Here is a 19,176-nt window from a genome sequence, read left to right on the forward strand (position 1 = left end):
TCAGAATTGAAAAGCAGGCATGTAGCACCAAGCAGCACAGCAGATTTTTAAAGCCCCCCGCCCTCAGCATGTTTCAGTTTATATTAACCTCGGTATAGGGCATTTGCAAGGGATTAGTGCCTGGCTGGGGTAAGTAGCCCGAAGCATTTCAGCCAGCTGGTCCCTAATCCCCAGGAAATGCCGTGTGTCTCCATCCATCGCTGCTGCTTACACCAGCGACCAGCAGCGAGGAGGGGAATTGCTCTGCCTGCAGCTTTCCCATCTGCCAGTAGATGGCACAGCTCATTTAAATAAATTTGGAGCAGGCAGGAGAAGCGGTGGGCATTGTGGTTTCTTTCTTAGAAGTTCTGATTTTTCATAGATTTCGGTTTCAGCCAAGAACAAGGAAGCACGCTGAAGGTTATGATTAAAAACCCCGGATGTTTCTGCAGGAGAAAGTGTAACTTTTTCGTGCATGCCAGAGCACATTAAACACACAGCACAAGGGCTTTTTCTTGGAAAAATGTTTTTCTTTCTGCCCTACGCTTGTGCGAGGAATATGATTTCATACATGGCATCTCTTAATTTCTCCCTTGCTATGCCTGATAATTCTGCTGTTCCCCCTTCAGTTGCTCCTGCTGGCAGAGACGGATTCTCGATGGCTTCGTATAACTCCCTCATCGCGTTTTTCCAACACAGGGATGTGGTTTTCACAGTTTTCCGCCAAGGCTGCTGGCTGTTAGCTCAGACTTGGGAGATTTACGCAGTCAGCTGGGGCCAGCCTGAGTTCAGTCTCCGCCGCCGGTTGGAGGAACAGCTTGAAGTTGGTAAAACTGTTACGAACGTGCAAGCGCTGCCAAATCAGAGCCGCACTCATGACATGCATCGTCTTTAACTCCTAGAGGCACTGGAGGTAATATTTGTATTGCTGGCCAAATGCTTTAAGTGGGGCCAGCGTTATAAGACATTGTAACATTACATGCATTGGATCATATGTAATCTGGCAGCCTGATGCCAGAATTAACTCGCTGTTCCCCCTCTGCATACAACCGTGGTGGAATGAGGGAGGCACGTTCGCGTGGAGCGTCTTTGTTTCGAGCATTTCTCTGCGCAGAGCTTGTATTTCACATTTGAGGTGGCAGGATATTTACATGTACAGCAAATGCAACCCCTTTCCCATCCAAAGGTCCCAGCAGTCTGAGGTACATGTGTCAGGCATCACCAAGGCATGAAAAAAAGAATTCACAGGGGTACTTCATGTTTTGGACACTGTTCAGATATATCTTGTGATATAACCAAGTCAGTAAATGTGATCCAGAATAGGGGATGAGCAGAGAGAAAGGATAGTACAGCAAGGGAGCGGGGTAATAAACCAAAGGCTGTCACAGAACACGGAGAATAATTCATTCCAATTCACACGATGATAATTATAGAGCATTTCTTTAAACATCCATCGCCCAAATGAAGTGTTTCAACTCCGCGTGGTGAAAGTTGTTAACATAAAAATGCGGACGGGGTTCTCTGCAACTGGTTCTCGAGCTGATACCACTTTGCATTGGTGTCAGGATGAGCGAATTCCTAACCTGTGAATCATTAACATACACTATGGAATGGCTTTGCACGATACCTGCGTATTAATCATGATCGTCTGCTCTCAATTACATTTTTACAAATCCCTAGTAGGTCACCAGCCTCCCGGAAATTGCTCTGGGTTTTGGGAAGATCTCTCAAGTGCAGGTCACCAGGACGCAGTTTTCCCTGCGAATGCGCAAAACGCCTCTAACCCGGGAGAGCTTGCGGGCAAGACTCTCGCCCTCATGCAGCGTAAATTGATACAGCTCCAGCGCACTGAATAAGGCAATGCTGGCTGATGCCAGCCCAGAACTGGCCTCTCCGTCCTCCCCGGCCCCCAGCTCCATCACGCACGCCGTGCTGGCAGATATGGCGAGCTGGTCTGACCGTAGCTGGCGTCTGCGCAGAGATTGCCCAGCGCTTGAATAGCATCCAGCCCTTCCTTTGGGCAGTGAAAAGGTAGAAAAATCTTCTGGTTTAGCCTTTGCATTTCAGTGGCGGAAAAAGAAAAACAAAGCTGTTGAAAAAAATGCATTCCTAACAAATGACATACTTGTTCTTTAAGGGGTTATTCCCCTCCTTTATGTATTCATAAAGATGATAAACAACATATGGCTTAACTGTGCTGTCCCCATCTTGAAAAGAGGTGTCATGCCTACTTCCCAGCGGCACCGCGAGTTGTAATTACTGCTCTCGAGTGATGCAAGATCCCCGCGCGAGCAGCGTTATATAAAGATTGTTGTTTGACATACGGTAGAGCATCCAGCCAGCGTGGAGTTGTTATTGCACCAGCTACTGCACAACCACGTAGGGAGGGACCGTCCCTACCCATGGACGTTGGACAGGCAGGGAAGTCGAGGCAGGGATGACTGAATGTGCCCCAGCAGGTTTGGGCCAGAGCTGCCATATAGAGACAGGTCTTAGAAATCCATCCCCAGCAAACAACCCCAAGTTGTATTTTCCGAATAAGTGGGCAGCATGAGAGCGTTGGGGGCTAGGAGGACTCAGCTTTTATGGGGGCCATGCGCAGGTTTTTGCTTTTAAGGATGCAGCAAAAGGAGGGTTAGAGCATAATCCCCCTCACAGGGCTGAGGAGGGAAGTTTTATTGCTGCCTGAGCTGGGGAGAGGATCAGACTTTTAAATGTACGGTGTTTCTAGATCTGGAAGATGATAGTTAATCTCAGCCAGGGTGTAATACATTGTAACGCGAAACCCAGCTTGTCTGCATGAGGCTCCAGTGGCACTCAAATCCCCTTTCAGTGGGCACAGCTCCATTATCTAAAAATCGATAATAAAATATGAAGCTTTTATCGATTCCCCTCTTTTTTTTTTAATTTTTTTTTTTTTTTTTTTCCCCCCGCTCCTCTCCAGGAGGGTTTGGCTATTGCTGCTGTTTGGCTGTTTCTTGCTCAACCTCTTTGTTTTCCTATGGCACCTCCATCTCACGCACGAGCCCCCAAGCGCGGCGGGGCCGAAGCCAGCCTCTCCTTTTTGGGGTGGGAAGGACCTTGTCCAGCAAGAGAAGGGAAAGGTCCTGGGGTGATTAAATCTTCCAGTGGCGGGGGTTTTTTTTGGGGGGGAGCGGGGGGGACCCCGCTTTTTGCTTAAGGCAGCGCCGCAGGAGCTCACCTGCCGCCGCCCGTGTAAAGTTTCTCTGCAGGTACCGTGGGAGTGCGTGGGGGGCGGGCATGAGAAGCAAAGCCCTCCCGGGCGGCGGGGATGCCTCCGGGGGCCGGGCAGCCCCTCTTCCCCGCGGGGTTTGTGTCTTTAAAGCGGCTGGCGGGGCGGCGGGCCGGGCGGGAGGCGTGGTGAGCGGCAGGGAGCCGGTTTCCTGCTTCCCCGCAAGCAGTCGGGCGGCGGCGGCGGCGGGGGAGGCGCCCATCGCCCCCCCTCCGTCCCCCCCATCCCTCCCTCCATCCCCTCATCCCTCCCTCCATCCATCCCTCCATCCCTCCATCCATCCCTCCCTCCACCCACCGCCCTCCATGGGCCGGCGCTGCCGGCGCTGAGCGCCGGGAGGCAGCGCCCGGCTGCCGCGATGAGCGGCGGGGAGGTGGTGTGCTCGGGCTGGCTCCGAAAGTCACCGCCGGAGAAGAAGTTACGGAGATACGTAAGTCTCAGCCCACCCCAATCTCACCTCTACCCCCGGCTCCGGGGAAGCCGGGCTCTCCCCGCTCCTCTCCCCTCCCTCGCCGCCTGCACCTGCCGGGGGCTCGGCGGGGCCGGGTGTGCCCCTTGCCCGCGCCGGGGTGGGTGCTCGTCGTGGTCGTGGCTCCCCGCTGCTCGGGGGAAGGGGTGGGTGGGAGCATCTCCGAGCCCCCCGGCTCGTCCCCGGCCACAGCCCGAGCGGGCACCGGCTGTTGGGGCGGTTTTGGCTGCGCCCCGCTACGGCCGGGCTCCCCCAGGAGCTGCGGGTGTCACACCCCCGCCTTTGAAGTCGTGTTTTTTAGGGGAGGCTGGGAATACCTTTGCCCCAAAGAGTAAAGGTAATAACACATCTCGAGTCCCCCCCCAACGCCCCCGTAACGGTCGCTTGCCCCCTCCCCGCGCGCGGTTCCTATTAATCATTTAACGTCCAAGCCCTTTGAAGATAGCACCAGTAGCGCCTCGATAGCCTTTTGTGTCATTAGCGGCCGAGATCAAACACTTCAAAGAAGTTGTAAAAAGAGGGTCCAAATGCCAGCTCTGTCACATTCCCCACTCATTGAAAGAAATAACTGTTCTTTGCGCCCTCCGCCTGACGCTCTCGCCGGGCGCCACGAGCGTTAGAGCTCAGAAACGCGGCTACATCAAGCTGCCATCCTATGACTCGGCACATCGCTCCCCGGGATGAAGCCGGGGTCCCGCTCCCTGACTCCAGTGACCGACCTCTGCCAGGCTTCGGTTGGCTGGGACGCGGCCTCCGGGAGACAGCTGGGTGCTCTCCCTTCCAAGGGGGGCACCAGCCAAATCGTCCTTTGGTCCCGTTGCTTTTGCCTGCGTGGATTTTGGGAGTGACAGGCAGAACAAGTGCAGTTGGTGTCTCCCCGGTGCCTGTTACTGGTTGATGGAAGCATCGCTGCCTGCCCTTGAGAGGGAGGTGGATGTCTGCAGTCTAGGCTACGGCAGGGCTGGGGGGTGTCCGATTTGTGATGCGGTGTTATTAGCCTTGTCCAAAACGGGTGCAGCCCCGCAGACATCAGTGGTGCCACATCCCTTTGCGTTAGACTGCATGTCTGGGACCCTCTTGGCAATCCTTTCCTTGCATGCCTGATCCCCTTCAGGGGAGGTTCAGGTTGGCTGCAGGATGGAGCTGCGAGGGAATCCATTTCTTTTGCTCCCTGTCCCCCTAAATGTACTGAGACAAAGGTAAAAACCGGGTGTTTACATGGGAAATACCAAACCCCTAACGTATGTAGGCAGGCTTTGTGGGAGATGGACAGAATGACTTTGTGCATGCTGAACTGTGGAGGATGCTTTTAGCTTAATGGAGCAAAGCACCTTCCTCCCGCAGAAATCAACTAATTGCTTATCCTGAGTCACCAGTGGCCTTAACTCATCAAAAATCATTAGCTCCCCAGCATCTGCCCCGTGAAAGGGCGCTCACATCGCCTTCTGAATATCCAGCTTGTGCTCCGGCATTCCAGCAAGAGCTGAATAAATCTGCTAAATGCTCTACACGAGGGTGTGACACGCCGGCGGTTAGCGCTAATTATCGATGTGCATAAGACTGCTTTTCATCCAGATACATCCCAAAGTGCTTTGCAAGCCACCTATGTTTTCAAAACATCCTCGTTCCTCCAAGAGGAAACGCAGCCGTGCTGAGATGTGCCCGGCCGTCCCACGCAGCCTCCGCGGGGCAGGAAGCAATGCTCGGCAGATGTCACTTGAGGGGATCTCTGTGCCGGAGCGGTCCCGGCGCTGTGGTCAGTGGGACTTCCCTTCCAGTCACGCCAGTTGCGCCAGCTTCCTGCATCGGTGGCTGGATTTGAAAATGCTGGCCTTAGCTTGGACTGTGTCTCGCTCGGTGGTGCCCCATCCCCTTGCTTTTTAATGCATTATTACTAATGCATAATATAATAATACTTACGTAACTGCATTGTGCGTTCAGGGTGTTGACGCATTGATCAAGTTGTTCGATAGTTGTTCAGAGCAGGTAGGTGTGGTAGAGCCTGAGGCTGATGGCTTTGCTCCCCTAAAACCTGCCTTCATCTGCAACAAACCCGCACGGTTGGACTTTGGTTTTCATGCACAAAAGGCGAGTTTTCAGCCACCACGGTGTTACACCAGCTTTTGTACGGCCTCAAAGGGAAGGCGCTGAATTGCTGGCTTTGCCGCTTTCCTTATGCCTTTGGTTTATATTCTGCTTTGAGACCTCAAAGGAGGAATCTTAGGCTGCAGGATGCTGCTAATCGGGTTTAAGTTCCTGCTCTGGCTGTATTGACCGAGGGAAGATGATAGATTTATTTTTTCTTTGACAAGTGCATTTCAAATGTACCTGTCTGCACATGTGTGTGTTGCTAATGCTGTCCTTGAAATGCTGTGCTTTTATAAGCCTGGTTTTGTTTTGGGTTTACTTTTCAAGGAGATCCTTGGCAAGAGGGGAAGGTGCTAAATTTTCTTTCTAACATCCATCCAGAGTGGTTGGGGAAGAGGATTCTTCTCCACACCTGATCCACGCAGCATTAATCTGCATTTACAGCAGTAGCTGCTCGGTTTCACTTCAGAGGATTGTGTTTATGTGAGATTGTGGGATATTTTATGTAGGACCTCTTTGTACAATGCTCTGGGAAATACCAGGGTCAGGAGTTTCTCTTCTGTTGGGGGACATTCAAATGATCAAACGATAACTCCTTCAAGGTTGAGATGAATTGTGCCTCTTTTCTGCCTCATAGCTGGGGACAGGGGCTCATGTAGACCCTAAGCAGTTTGGCCATGGTCTTGGATGAGCCCTGTAGATGCTACTCTAATATTGACAATAAAAGGTAACCAAACAATTGAAGGCCAAAAGTAACCGAGATACCAGAATACCACCTTCCACCTCCATTCTGCTCGGGACACCAAGCTCCATTGCCCGTTGCTTGATTTTTTGTTTTTTTTCCCCAGACAAACATTTTTGTACCTTCATAGAATCACAGAATGCTTTGGGTTAGAAGGGACCTTTAAAGGCCATCTAGTTCCAACCCCCCTGCCAGGGGCAGGGACATCTTCAACTAGATCAGGTTGCTGAGAGCCCCGTCCAACCTGACCTGGAATGTTCCCAGGGATGGGGCATCGACCACCTCTCTGGGCAACCTGTGCCAGTGCCTCACCACCCTCACTGTAAAAAAAACTTTCTTCCTTATATCCAGTCCGAATCTACCTTCCTTCAGTTTAAAACCATTACCCCTTGTCACTACAGGCCCTATTAAAAAGTCTGTCCCCGCCTTCTCCCCTTCTGACTTTAATGCATGGAAGGGTCTCCTTGTACACAGCCACAAAGCGCGGAGCTCTCCTTTAATTCTCCTCCTGGCTCCTCCTTAAAACACCCGTGAAAAAAATAAAAACCAATCCCTAAACAAAACCCTTGGCTTTAGTTGTGTGACCGATGAGCCGAGACCAGCGCATGTTGTGCCGGTCTGTACTGACTCACTGTCTCCTGGTGCTCTCTCCCTGGACGTGCCTGTCTGTTGTCTCCCGAGTTAGACGTGGGTTTAGAGTGGTGTTTTGTGTCTGTCCGCTGCCCGACACGATGGGCTTTGGGGGTGGGCTCTCTGGCAGAAAAGCAATGTGAAAAATAACTACTGTCGTTGTAGAAGAGCTCTTAGCTTCCTATCATTAAATCAGTGTGCTTTGCCTGTTCATTTATGTACCGTGAAGTCAGAGTGTTTTCTGTCTGGCTGTGATGTATGTCTACAATTCTGACTAAAACAAAAGCTTCTCATCTTGCGCTGGTTTTACAATCTTTTACTGCTTCCCCGCCACGCTGGTTTAACTGGGAGGAGAGTTTGGCTTTGTGCATCAATGGTCATTTTTACATCAAGCAGAAGCAGTTTCATCAAGGTCGTTGGAAGACCTGCTCCTCTCTGATGGGGTGAGCAGAACAGGTTAAGGGGGCATATAACGGGCTGATTTACTGATCACAGCCCTATTCCTAGGGGTAACTCTGTGATGAAGAGCTTTTTTTGGGCCCTGAAGTAGACCTTTCGCATCCCACTTGAAGGTGCATAGCAAGGATATCCTCATTAAATGAGGATGTGGGATGTGGGCTGAAGTAGGACCACTGAAGCAGAGAAGTCTTAGGCTGCTCAAATGATGGGGGTACCAGGTGAAGTTTGGCATGGTGCTAATCAGGATGGAATTTTAGAGCAGGGGGAGAAGAAAGGATGTTCCTTTAAGTCTGCAGCAAAATACAAAAAAATGGGTATTAAGTAAAGTGGTGATCTTTGGTTTTTTCCTCTTCTCTCTAAGGAGGTTTAATGGGTTGCTCTCATGTTCAGCTGTGCCATGCCTGATTCAGGATGCTCCCCTCTACCGAAAGTAGGAAACGGTTGCGGAGACTCCAAAGAAAAGCACCAAATAATGAGCAGAAACCTAGAAAACATGGAAAGACAGATGGAAATGAGGTTGTTTAGTCTAGGGATGAGAGGGCTGAGAGGAGAAATAACAGTCCTCAAGTATGGCAAAGGTAGCTGTGAAGGGGAAGGGAGTAAACTGTTCTTCATGGCCAGTGATGGGAGGCCAAGAAGTGCAAGGGAAACAAGTGTTAGGAAAAACTTCCTAACCTCTGATGGCCAGAGGAGTGGAGCAGTGGAACAGATGGTTTGGGATGGGCTCGGAGTCTCCATTGGTGGAAGTTTCAAAGAGCAGGTTGGCCAAACAGTGCTTCAGGACACCTGATCCTGTTTTGAGGCCGTGGAATAAATTTGACAAATTCTCCAAAAGTCCCTTCCAGTGCTGGTTTAGGTGAATTTATGGATTTTGAGCCTGAACTCAGGAGAGGTAGCAGAGAGGCTTTAGGGCACAAATTGTGTCACGTGGATCTGCTGATGGGACTCAGGGAAGTCCTCTGACCCAGGGCAAACAAGTTCTTTGTAGAAAATTTTGACAGCACTGAACTCCGTGACTTTGCATCTTATTCCAGCTGTCAAGCTGCCTTGCTGCACCTTGCTCCACCCATGTAATCTCCCAGCTCGATTCAAAAAGACTATCAGACGTTTTAGCTGTTGTCATCTGCCCCGTGATTCAGAGGAGGGATGAACACTTGCTCCACCAGAGAAGGTTTTGCAGGTCAGGGGGTGCATTTCACTTGCAAGGGCAGTGCCCGCCAGCACCCCTGCAGTACCACCTCCCTTGTGCAATGCTGTGCAAAGGTCAAGCTCCGTAACTTGTTTCTCTGCTGCATCATCGCTGATGAGTCAAAATACACAACCTGTTCCCTGCAACCTTCTCTCAGGGTCATTTTGTTTGGGTGTGAGGGTGTGTTCCTTTGCCCACTGTAACATTTTCCAGGCACAGTCAGATGGTCGTATATTGTCGTCATGATACTTTTGAGCTAATAACTTGCAGCTACTTGGAGGGTGATTATGAGGACGATGGAGTCAAACTCTTCTTGGTTGTAGCAGGTGACAAAATAAGGGGCAACAACAACAAACCAGCGTTGGAGGTTCAGGCTGGGTCTTGGGCAAGCTCCTCCAGTAGGAGGGTTGTGGTATAGAGGAACAGGTTCCTGAGAGGCTGCAGGGCCTGTCTTTGGAGGTTTTCAGGACTTGGCTAAAGAATATCCCAGCTGACCTGATCTAGTCACACCTCAAATGCGAGGTTGGACTAGAGACCTCCCGAGGTGCCTCCAACCCAACATTTCTGACACCTCTGTGGCATAGCACAGCATGGAGCCGTCAATCTAGGAAGCAATATAGCTGCTTTAGCCCAGCTCCCTGTGCAGGTGGATAGTCTTGTTTTGTTTTCTACCAACACAAGCAACTGGGAGAAGTGCTGTACTAGGGCAGCTCTTCAGCTGCTGAAACTCAAACTGGTTTGGTCAGGACTAACGCGCATGTCTTCCTGAGGCATTGCATCGATTGAGGTGGACGTGCCCGTAGAGGTAAGGAGTCTGTGTGTTGTGTGGGGAGTGAAACCGGTGTATTTTCCTGGTGCTTTGGCTTTGCTAAGACAGCCTGAGTGAATCTTCAGCTTTCTGTCATGACTTCAGAGCTGGACGGTGGTCCTGGCAAAGTCCATGGTGGATGTTAAAGATTGATGGTGGCAAAGCGCAGGTTGAACTCAAAAAAGGCAAACAATACTTAAGGAAAGTGTAAGAGGAAGCTGGCTTCATTTCTCTTTGGAAGAGAGCAGAAGTGATACTGAAACCCTTTTTTTTTTTTTTTTTCCTCTTTTTCTTTTAGTGAGTGTCAGATGCAAGAGGTGATGTAATACTGTTTACCAGACCGAAGCACATAATTTATAGTAGTGACTCAAAGGCAGAGCAAATATTATTTATTTGGATTACAGTAGCAGCTGAGGCGACTGGGGTTGGGGCTTGATGCGCTGGGTGTTTGGTGAGACCACATCTGCCCTGAAGGCGCTGGTTGGATGGGGAAACCGAGGCACGGATCAAGTCAGTGGTTTGGCTGCACTTGGGTTCAGGGTCATTCCCACAGCTGGGAACTCAGCTTGGTTTTATCGCTTCTACCTGAGCCAGAGGTTTCCGAGCTGCTTGCAGGCTGCTGGGCATGTGTGAAGCTACGGAAAGGGATTGCAACTGGTCCACAGAAGTACATAGTACTTCCAGCAGGGATTTAGTCGGCGGGAGTGTCAAGGTCATCTGGGGGCTCTCCGAGATGAGTTGATCCAAAGATTTGGAAATTACTGCTTTTAATATAAACTGCCCTTCCTTTCAGTACTCCCTTCAAGTCTTTAAAGTCTCACTTCCCTATTGTAATGCTTAGGTGGATCTTACAGCACCTAACTGGTGATGAAGTGTATTTATCCTTATCTCAGGAGGTGGGAGAAATGAAAAAGAGACACTTTGATTTAATCTAGGGTGCGCAGAGAGCAGCAGTAGAGCTGAAACAGGTTTATGAACTGCTGTCGCTGCTGTTCTGTGTGGCCTCTCCTTCACCTCTCAGCCCTTCTTCATGGGATAGTCCCATCCTGCCAAAGATTTAGACAAAAAAAGGTTAAGCCCAGGATCAACAATATGCAAATGCTTATTACCCAACACTGTCCTTTGGCTGGGTAATTCTATGGAGTTTTAATTGTGGCACACCTAGGCATATCGTTTGGCCGAGAGGCGTCGTGTGAATACAGGCTGTTGCGATTTCCTCGTCTGGAGCTGTGAGCGGGAAGCCTGGCTCCACCACCAGGGCTATTGAATCATAGAATCATAGAATTATTTAGGTTGGAAAAGACCTTAAGATCATCCAGTCCAACCATTAACCTAACACTACCAAGTCCACCACTAAACCAACTAAGGGTAGAGTAATAATTAATTTCATGTTTCCTGGCTTGGTGGCTGCATTATTAATGAAAGCAAAACTAGAATAGAATCATTAAGGTTGGAAAGGACCTCTAAGATCATGAGTCCAACCATCAACCCAACACCACAATGCCTACTAAACCATGTCCCAAAGTGCCGCATCTACCTGGTTTTTGAACACCTCCAGGGATGGGGACTCCACCGCCTCTCTGGGCAGCCTATTCCAATGCTTGATCACTCTTTCAGTAAGGAAATTGAGAGCCTGGCCCATGCCACCAGCTGGGGCACCTGACTCTGGAGAGGCTCCCAAAGCTGCTGAGTGTCCAGAAAGTCTCCTGGAGCATCCTGGACCTCTGCTGTGGTCACTGAGCAGCATCTACAGCAGCACTGCTCATGCGGATGAATAAGCTAGGAGCAGACCTGACCTCCAAAGTTTCATTTGGTGTCTCCACAGTCTAGTGATGGCTCCTGTAATTCTGTTCAAATAATAAAAGTAACCTGAGAAAGAAAAATCCCCATTCTTGTTTGCACATCAGATGATGTCTGTGCCTTATGTCTGCTCCTTCCCACACACGCAGCCCTGTGGGCTTGAAAGGAGCAGAGCAGAGCAGGGAAAGGCTGGGTTGGGTTTTTGTTTGCCTTTTCCAGTCTCTCATCCCAGCTGAGAAGTCATCAGTGTTAGAAATTACTTGCTTACATCCTTGCACACCACTATGTTAATATCCCACCATGGCTGGATGCTTTTAGGCAAAAGCTAGTAGAGTTGCTGGCCTGGAAATGCTGGTGCAAAGCAGTCCAGGTCTGACTCTCGCAGAGGGATGGGTGGATTTGCTTCTCCTTAGGCTTTTTCAGCCTAAATCTGGAGAAATTGGATCAGCACCTGAACACCTTGCTGCCAAGTGAAACGAGCTTTGTGGTTATCCCAGGTTAAACTGGCAGCAAATTGGCAGTGAACACAGGAAGCTGTATAGATGCAGTCAGCGTAGAGCACCTCTTTTCTTTCTTATTCATGATTAGCAACAGAAAAGGCAGATACTCAGCATGTGAAATCGCACAGAACAGACCTGAGACCTCAAGAAGCGATCCAGACCATGTGCACGCCTCCAGGCAAACACGCTTGCACCTCAGGTATGCCTGCAGCGACCGGGTTTTACAACGTACAAAGAGGAATTCCTGAAGGTCAGCATGCAAACCCACACGGTGCAGTTATATGTACGTCATCAATCATACCTAGCTATACAGCAATTTAAATATGTGCTGTGTATAAATTTAAATAAATAAATAAATAATAAAAATCAGCCTCAGTCAAAAAAAAAAACCGAAACCTCATAGTCATCTTTAGCCTGGAAGCTGTGCCTTTAAAGAACAGGAGGAAAATATGAGTGCTGGAAGCATATGTTTCTTGCTGTGTAAGATAGCCAGCAGTGCCTGTTTCTCCAATGAATCTGGAATAATTTGATGCCAGCAACCTGGGGGGGCGATTTCAGCTCTGGATTTGTATTTTCGTATTCAGTTCCTTTTTTTTTCTGAGCTCTTGCGCAGTTTTCCTGGAGAAGGTTAGGATCTGGGAAATCTTTCATTGGTCTGGTTGTCTGCATTACACTAATACCTAGAAATGAACTTCTCTGTCCAAATGTGAATATTCTCACCCCAAAATGATGCCTGTTCAGGATAGATGGTTCACTCTTGGGCCAGAAATGGGATGTTTTTATTTATAGTTTACATCTGGCTTTGAGGCAGGACCAGTTGAGAACAGCTCTTAGACATTTCTGTATTAAGTGTTCGGATTGCTTTTTCCTTTCCATTGCTTGGAAAGCTTTTCCATCTCTGCTTGCTCCAGACTCTTCTTCACATGGCCTCTGAATTTTTAAATCCTGTCTATTTGGTCTCTCTTTTTCCTGTAATCTATAGACAGTAATCTATCTTCTGGTGGTTTTTTTGTTATTATTATTTGTTATTTCTTTTGCTTCCCAACGCCCTTTGGACACATCCAAAATATTTCCGTCGTGTCTCCTGGATCTAAGATGCTATCCGAATAGTATCTCAGTACTTGTTATGCATCTTATTCCATTTAAACCTGGTATTTTCCAAAGGCGTTTGCTTTGGAAGGCATTTAGACATCTCTTTGGTGGAGTTCCAGCTCCTGCATCCATATGGTGAGATGGAAATAACATTTTGAGTCAAAGATTTGTGGTCTTTTGAATTTTGTAGATTTTCAGTGATTAAGTTTTGCTGATGATCACAACTGCTGCCTCGCCCGTTCAGGTTCCTTGCTGACCTTCTGAACATCCCTGTGGACTTGCATGTGGCTGCCAAAGGATGCAAGTTGACTTGCTAAACAAACTCCTTGGCCACTTAACGTAATACCCAAATGGGGATTATGTCGTGTTTTCAAAGCTGATTAGTAAACCTTCCTTTCCCTCCTCTTCTCTGGTGATGCTGAGTTTGTCTTCTAAATTTTCAGCTTCGAAAGAGCTGTGTCACATGTACACTGTAGGTCTGGTACTGTGTGCTGCTGTTGAACTGGGCAATACTTACATTTGTCTGCATTTTTTTATCTCATTGTAATGTCAGTAATCATGCTACATGGGGTTGTTAGTCATTGCTACCGATCTGTTCTGCAGATCTTCATCCACATACTTATTTAGGCATCTTTTGGGTTTTTTGTTGTTTATTTTTAGGGGGTATATGTGGTTTTTTACTGCTCCCTGGATACTCTTGGCTTGAAACAGTGCCCCATGGAAAAGGGAAGATTAGCTATGTAATTCAGCTTGGGGTTTCAGTACTCCTTGGTTGCCTCTCCCTTGCAAAGTCCTGCTCACCACCCCTACAGAGGCCACCTCGGCACCTCCAGATCTTCCTTCTCACTCCACTTCCATGCGGGTGCTGTGCTTGAGAGCCATCCAGCACAGGAAGGGGCAAACACAATAAATGCCCCTTCTGGCTTATTGACAGCAGAAAATAGCCGCTCTGCTTCCATGCCATCAACACCGCACACAGCTCCTTTGATTCTGGGTCTCTGTGTTGTTCCTAAATAACTCCCTCCAGATAGGAAGCTCCCAGGAAAACCTCATTTGCTTTGACCCAAGAAGAACCGATGACTTGAGGCTTGTGTTCTCCCTCCCTCTCACCTTCCCTGCCTCCCTCACCCACTGTCCCCCACACGTAATGTCAGACCGGAGTTTCCAGCGAGGCACTGGGGAATAGAAGGGCTCATTGTTTCGGGGCTCAGGGTGCAGGGCTGGGGTGGCAGGAGAGAGGGGAGCGGAGCTGGCGGCTGAGCCACGCTGCTACCTCCAGCCCAGTCTTATATTACCTATAGTGGCAGCTGTGCAGACAGTGAGCAGTCTGTGGTTGTGGGAGGCTTAAAGCCTTTAAGGGAGGGGAATAAATAAAATAAATGAAAGAAAAAAAAGAAGGAAGGCAGAAGAGATGGGATGTGGGGAATGACAGGGAGTGTATGGGGTGTTCCTGGCTGCACCAAGGGGAAGGAGATGCTGAGAAATTATGCAGACTGGTCCCTGCAGGAGGCTAGAAACTGGGGATTGAGGTTTGAACCTAGCCCTGACCATATGGATCCCTTTCTGAGCCCTCTGCATGCACGGAGTGAGGCAGGACAGTGAGCGGGGAGTTTTCCTGCCAGTGATCGGGACTTTATCCTGCAGCAATGTGCGTGTGGGTGGACCCCTGACACCAGAGTCTTTGGAGAAGGGTGACGAGAGTGATTAGGAGCCTGGGAAAGCTTTACACGACAGGCCTCCGAAACAGCAAGGGACGGCCACCTTCCAAAGAAAGTGAATGAGAAAGTGCCCTGATAAAAGCCCGCAGGGCTGCTGTCTGTGCAGAGTGGGGCCAGCATGTAAGCTCAGCTTGTGGGACTTCTTATGGGAGCACCCCAGGGTCCTTCTCCCAGGAGGTGGCCCAAAGTGTCTGGCACATCACCAAAGAGGCAGGTGTCCCACCCCACCACCTGAACCCACTCTTGGAGAGGTGAGATTTGCACTCAGCAGGAGAGGTGACCAGATGTTTCACAGATGTTAAAGCATGCGAGATCTTTTTGTCTTTGCATCCTTCAGCAGGTTCTGCCTCCACTATAGATGTGCGATGGGGGAGAAACATGCCTCCTCCTCCCGAGTCTGAATTTGCACCTTTTAAAGGAGATGAGACATGAGTAATGCAAATATCTGCAACGGTAGAAGTTGATACCATGAAGAAAACACTGGAAAGGAACAAAATGGATGTTTAGAGTTTTAAACCAGTCAAGGTTTAAGGACAGGTTTTTCATAGTGATGGGGCTCCCTCCACCTGCCTTTTCAGAGAGTTTCCACCTGCAGCAGGGTGTGCTTTGGTCCAAACTAGCTAGATCCAGCACCATACCCGTGGAGTTGCTCCCAGAACCATGTTATGAGCTCCTGCCTTGCACTCCCTTCAAAGTCAACCTGAGGGAGGGCCTGAAAGGATCAGGCCGTTGTCTCAAACACTTGCAAAACATGTTGGCTGAGGCTTCGACTGGGAATCAATCAATACGCTCTTTTTAGCATCAAATCAGTACAGCCAGCTGGCGTGCAGACGGGCTGATGTATCATGTGCTGTCACAGGGAGGTGTACTGAGGAGCGAGGTTTGAAGACAGAGTCATGTGTAGAGAAGAAGGTTGTCTGCAGGATTTTTTTTAATACTGAAGGTGCTTCACGCGCAACAGAAGGCAGGGCGTCTTACAAGTTGGTATCGTGGATGGTGCTTCACAAAATATTCTGTGCTCAGTAGTGTGTGTTGGATGTCCACAGTGGGGCTAAAAATGAGTATTTGTCTTGGGGCAGATGGACACTGGACCTCAGGCATTGGTCTGGGCTGAAACTGAAAAAGGGATGTAAAGCAAATTCTGTCCTGTGCTATGCATAGGGTGTTTATGAGGCTTTTTGTATGCGTTTTTAGTTAACTAGGGTGTTTGATGAAAATATTCTCTTTGTGATGCTTCTCTGTCCATCCTGCTTCTTGGAAGAGTCTGCCATGACCCACTCAACGCTGTTAAATGCTGTCATTAAGGCTAGGTGGGGTGAAGTGTGGACCTGCTGCTCTGGTGCGCTTGTAATTTCAGATAGGATCAAGTTGTTGAGTACCACTTGGGGATGAGAAGCTTCAAGATTTGCTTTTGTAATTAAGAAGAAGAGCTTTTAAAGCCTATTCTTTGCATTTCTTTGTACCTGAAGCCTCCCACTAACCAACCGTAGCTCAGATTGTGAAGGAAGGTGAGAAGCCAGAACAACGTGTTTGGGGTTTACGTGCTCCCCTCTGCTGCATGCATTACTACTGAATCAGCTGTAATTTATGCAAGCTTTAACCTTCTTTTGTCAGTGTGGAAGGGCCTGGTCAAAACCTTGGATTTGTTTCCTTCAAAGCATGGGACGGTTTTAACTAATTATATATATATATTAAAAAAAAAAAAAAACCCAAAAAAACCTCAGTTTGTTAGAAAACAAGACACCAAAGCATGATCAGAAACACAGCTGCGGTGCTCTCCTAGTTGTACCGCAGACGTCCATTCCCAGTCGGTGTATATTCCTGGATATTATCATCTCTGCTTTTCCCATTTTCCCACCTTTATCCTTTTGTACCCAAAGCCCGGTGGTGTGTGCTGGGCTTGGGTTCATTTTCTTTCCCCCAGGCTTTGGTCCTTGCACTTTCAACTCTCTCACTAATATTCATCCGCCTACCCTGAATATTACAGGGTCTTGGCATTATAGCACCGAGGTGGGTTGCAAACGCAAATGATTTTAGCCTTGCACATCACAGCAGAGCAAAGAGTTGGTGCAAGGGGTTGGTCACTCGATGGGTTTCCAACCTTTCCACCCTTGTGCTGCCAGGTTGCTTGCTGGACTCTTGGGTGTTCACTGTCCCTGCTTTATAAATAGGAAATTAAAGGGTGCAGGGATTAAGTGAATCTTTCAGGGTCTGCAACAAGTCCATTGCAGAGCTGGGAACCAGACACCAACATCCTTCAGTCTCATCTTCATCTTGCCCATTTCTAAGCTGCATCCCGGCATGCTCTGTCCCTGCGGTGTCATGTTGAGAAAGTCCAAGTTTTCTGAGCCAAGTTCACCTCGCGTGTGCCTTGCCTTGAAGTCCATCGGATGAGGTTAGGAGTGAATTCAGCCTGTTTAAAAACTCAGTCCAGCTGCCAGACAGGAAAATCTGATGAGCGGAAAGTCAATCAGACGTGGGAAAGGAGGGGGAAAAGGCAAGCAGTTGTTGCCAGCGCTGCATTCGTTGTGGGCTTGGCAGTGGGTTTGTGCCACATTGCAAAAATCAGTGGATTTACTCTGTTTCAGGAGTAAACACGTGGCAGTGCACACGTGTGTGCTGGTAGGTGAACTCAGTTGGGTAATAAGAGTAAATCTTGCTCTGCTTTTGAGAGGCTGGGACTAAAACATGGTATAATAGTGATGCATATAATTTTGTACGGTGAGCTGGTAATTTACTGTGCTGTTTTGGCCATCAGTGCAACAGCTAGAGGCTGTTAAGATAATTTAGTGGAGGTTTGTGGTTATAAATATGTTTCCATCATGACTAAGGATTCTAATAGATATTAAATTCAGCCAAGGGGGTTTTAGTGTATTTTTTTTATTGCATACTCCCCAGTGTTTCTGTTTTGACTTACTAATCTTAAGGAGTAAGCTGAGGGATGGCTATTAAATGTTTTTTAATGTATAAAATAGGAGTTGTAAAAGAAAAAAAAAAAACAACACTGGCTGATGCAATTAATTCAGTGTAAACCAGTTGTTCAGCAATGGGGCTCTGGGGTGTCCTACTCTTGGCTGCTGATACTACAGGTGTGTTGGGTGATGTGCAAAGCTATTGTAATGCAGTTCTTTGTCATATACATGGTTTTCACTTGGAATATTTTGGGTAAAAGGGAAAATAGTCTTCTCCATCTGTCTTGGCCTCGTGCAAGATAAGTTGTGCAGAATTAAGAACCGATTTTCGAAATTTAAACACAACTGCATCCAAATGTCAAGGTGCCCATGTATCAGCTCGGGACCTCAAAAATCCCTAGGACCTTAGCCGTGGATTTCCAGCCATGTCCTGCATCCATACAAAGACTTCCCTTCCACCTCTGAGAAGTAGGCAGTGTGAGAAGCAATGTGATCTGCTGTGGGAATGCCTCAGCTCTCCTACTCTGCTGTCTTAATCCGAATAATAACAACAGAAAGTTTGAAGGCTTAGTTTGGAATTGGATAGCTCTCCAAAAATAGGCTCTCCCTGGAGATATCTCCTACTTCCTGCTGGGCTGGAAAAGCTGTGCTGACAGCCTTTGCGCTTGGATATTTAGGCATCTCCGGGAACATAGAGCATGAAGGAATGCAAAATAATAGAGGAAATCAGTTGAACTTGTTAAATTTCAGAAGAGCATTTGGTCTGAGCTTTGGAAAGTGTTCCCCCACACACTCCTCTTGCGTAGAAAGGCACCTGAGCCAACCCCCTGTATTTACAAATATTTTTGAGATTGTCCAGGTTTAGGAGCTCAAAAGTTTTTGAGATCTTCCAGGCTACACCCTCTTTCTATAAATAATAGCTCTTGGCTTGAATGTGTCTGAGCTCCTGGAAAGTGTGGACCCCAAACAGGACTCCTTGCATCCAGAGCTGTGTTGGCTCCAGCTCTGTCTTCATGTACTCAGAAGTGGGGGAAGGCGTTGCATTAAAAAAAAAAAAAAAAACAAACCAAAAACCAAACACCAAACTTCTGTTATTTTGTTATGTTGGAAGGTCTTTGACAGTCTCAAGGAATAGCTGATACCATCTGGTGTATCTTAGGAGTTTGTCACTGGGAGCTTTATCTCCACTCGCCTTCCGGATGATGGGCTGAGCTTGGAGGCGGCAGACTCGGAGATTTCCTCTCCGCAGCTCTCTGCGGGCTCCATGGTTTGGTAACTTCATCTTTCCATTTTATTTTAGTCTTCCCTCCTCCTTTTCATCTAATTCCTAACATTTAGAGGGTTGTCAGGAGGAACCCACCTTTCCCAGCAACCTGTCGTATTACTCTTGCTGAAGACCTGGTTTGATGGTACTGAATAGAGCCACCTCTGCAAGTCCATCTTCCGACGAGCAGCAATGAGCACAGAAAGGCTACCATGGCCATCCCCATGCTGCAGAGCATCCCAGAAACCCAGCCTGAACCTCTGCCTCGACCCA

At 48.4% G+C, this 19,176-nt stretch overlaps 1 protein-coding gene across 1 annotated transcript in view; it reads left to right on the top strand.

Moving 5' to 3' along the window:
• The first annotated feature begins 3,590 nt into the window (after positions 1–3,590).
• Positions 3,591–19,176, top strand: part of GAB2 (GRB2 associated binding protein 2) — a 99,337-nt gene continuing 83,751 nt past the window's right edge. The window contains exon 1 of the mRNA XM_075721337.1: positions 3,591–3,662. Within this exon, the coding sequence (XP_075577452.1) occupies positions 3,591–3,662 (72 nt within the window). The remainder of the gene's footprint in view (positions 3,663–19,176) is intronic.

The sequence above is a fragment of the Pelecanus crispus genome, chromosome 1 (assembly GCF_030463565.1).
Source record: "Pelecanus crispus isolate bPelCri1 chromosome 1, bPelCri1.pri, whole genome shotgun sequence".
Taxonomy (NCBI): domain Eukaryota; kingdom Metazoa; phylum Chordata; class Aves; order Pelecaniformes; family Pelecanidae; genus Pelecanus; species Pelecanus crispus.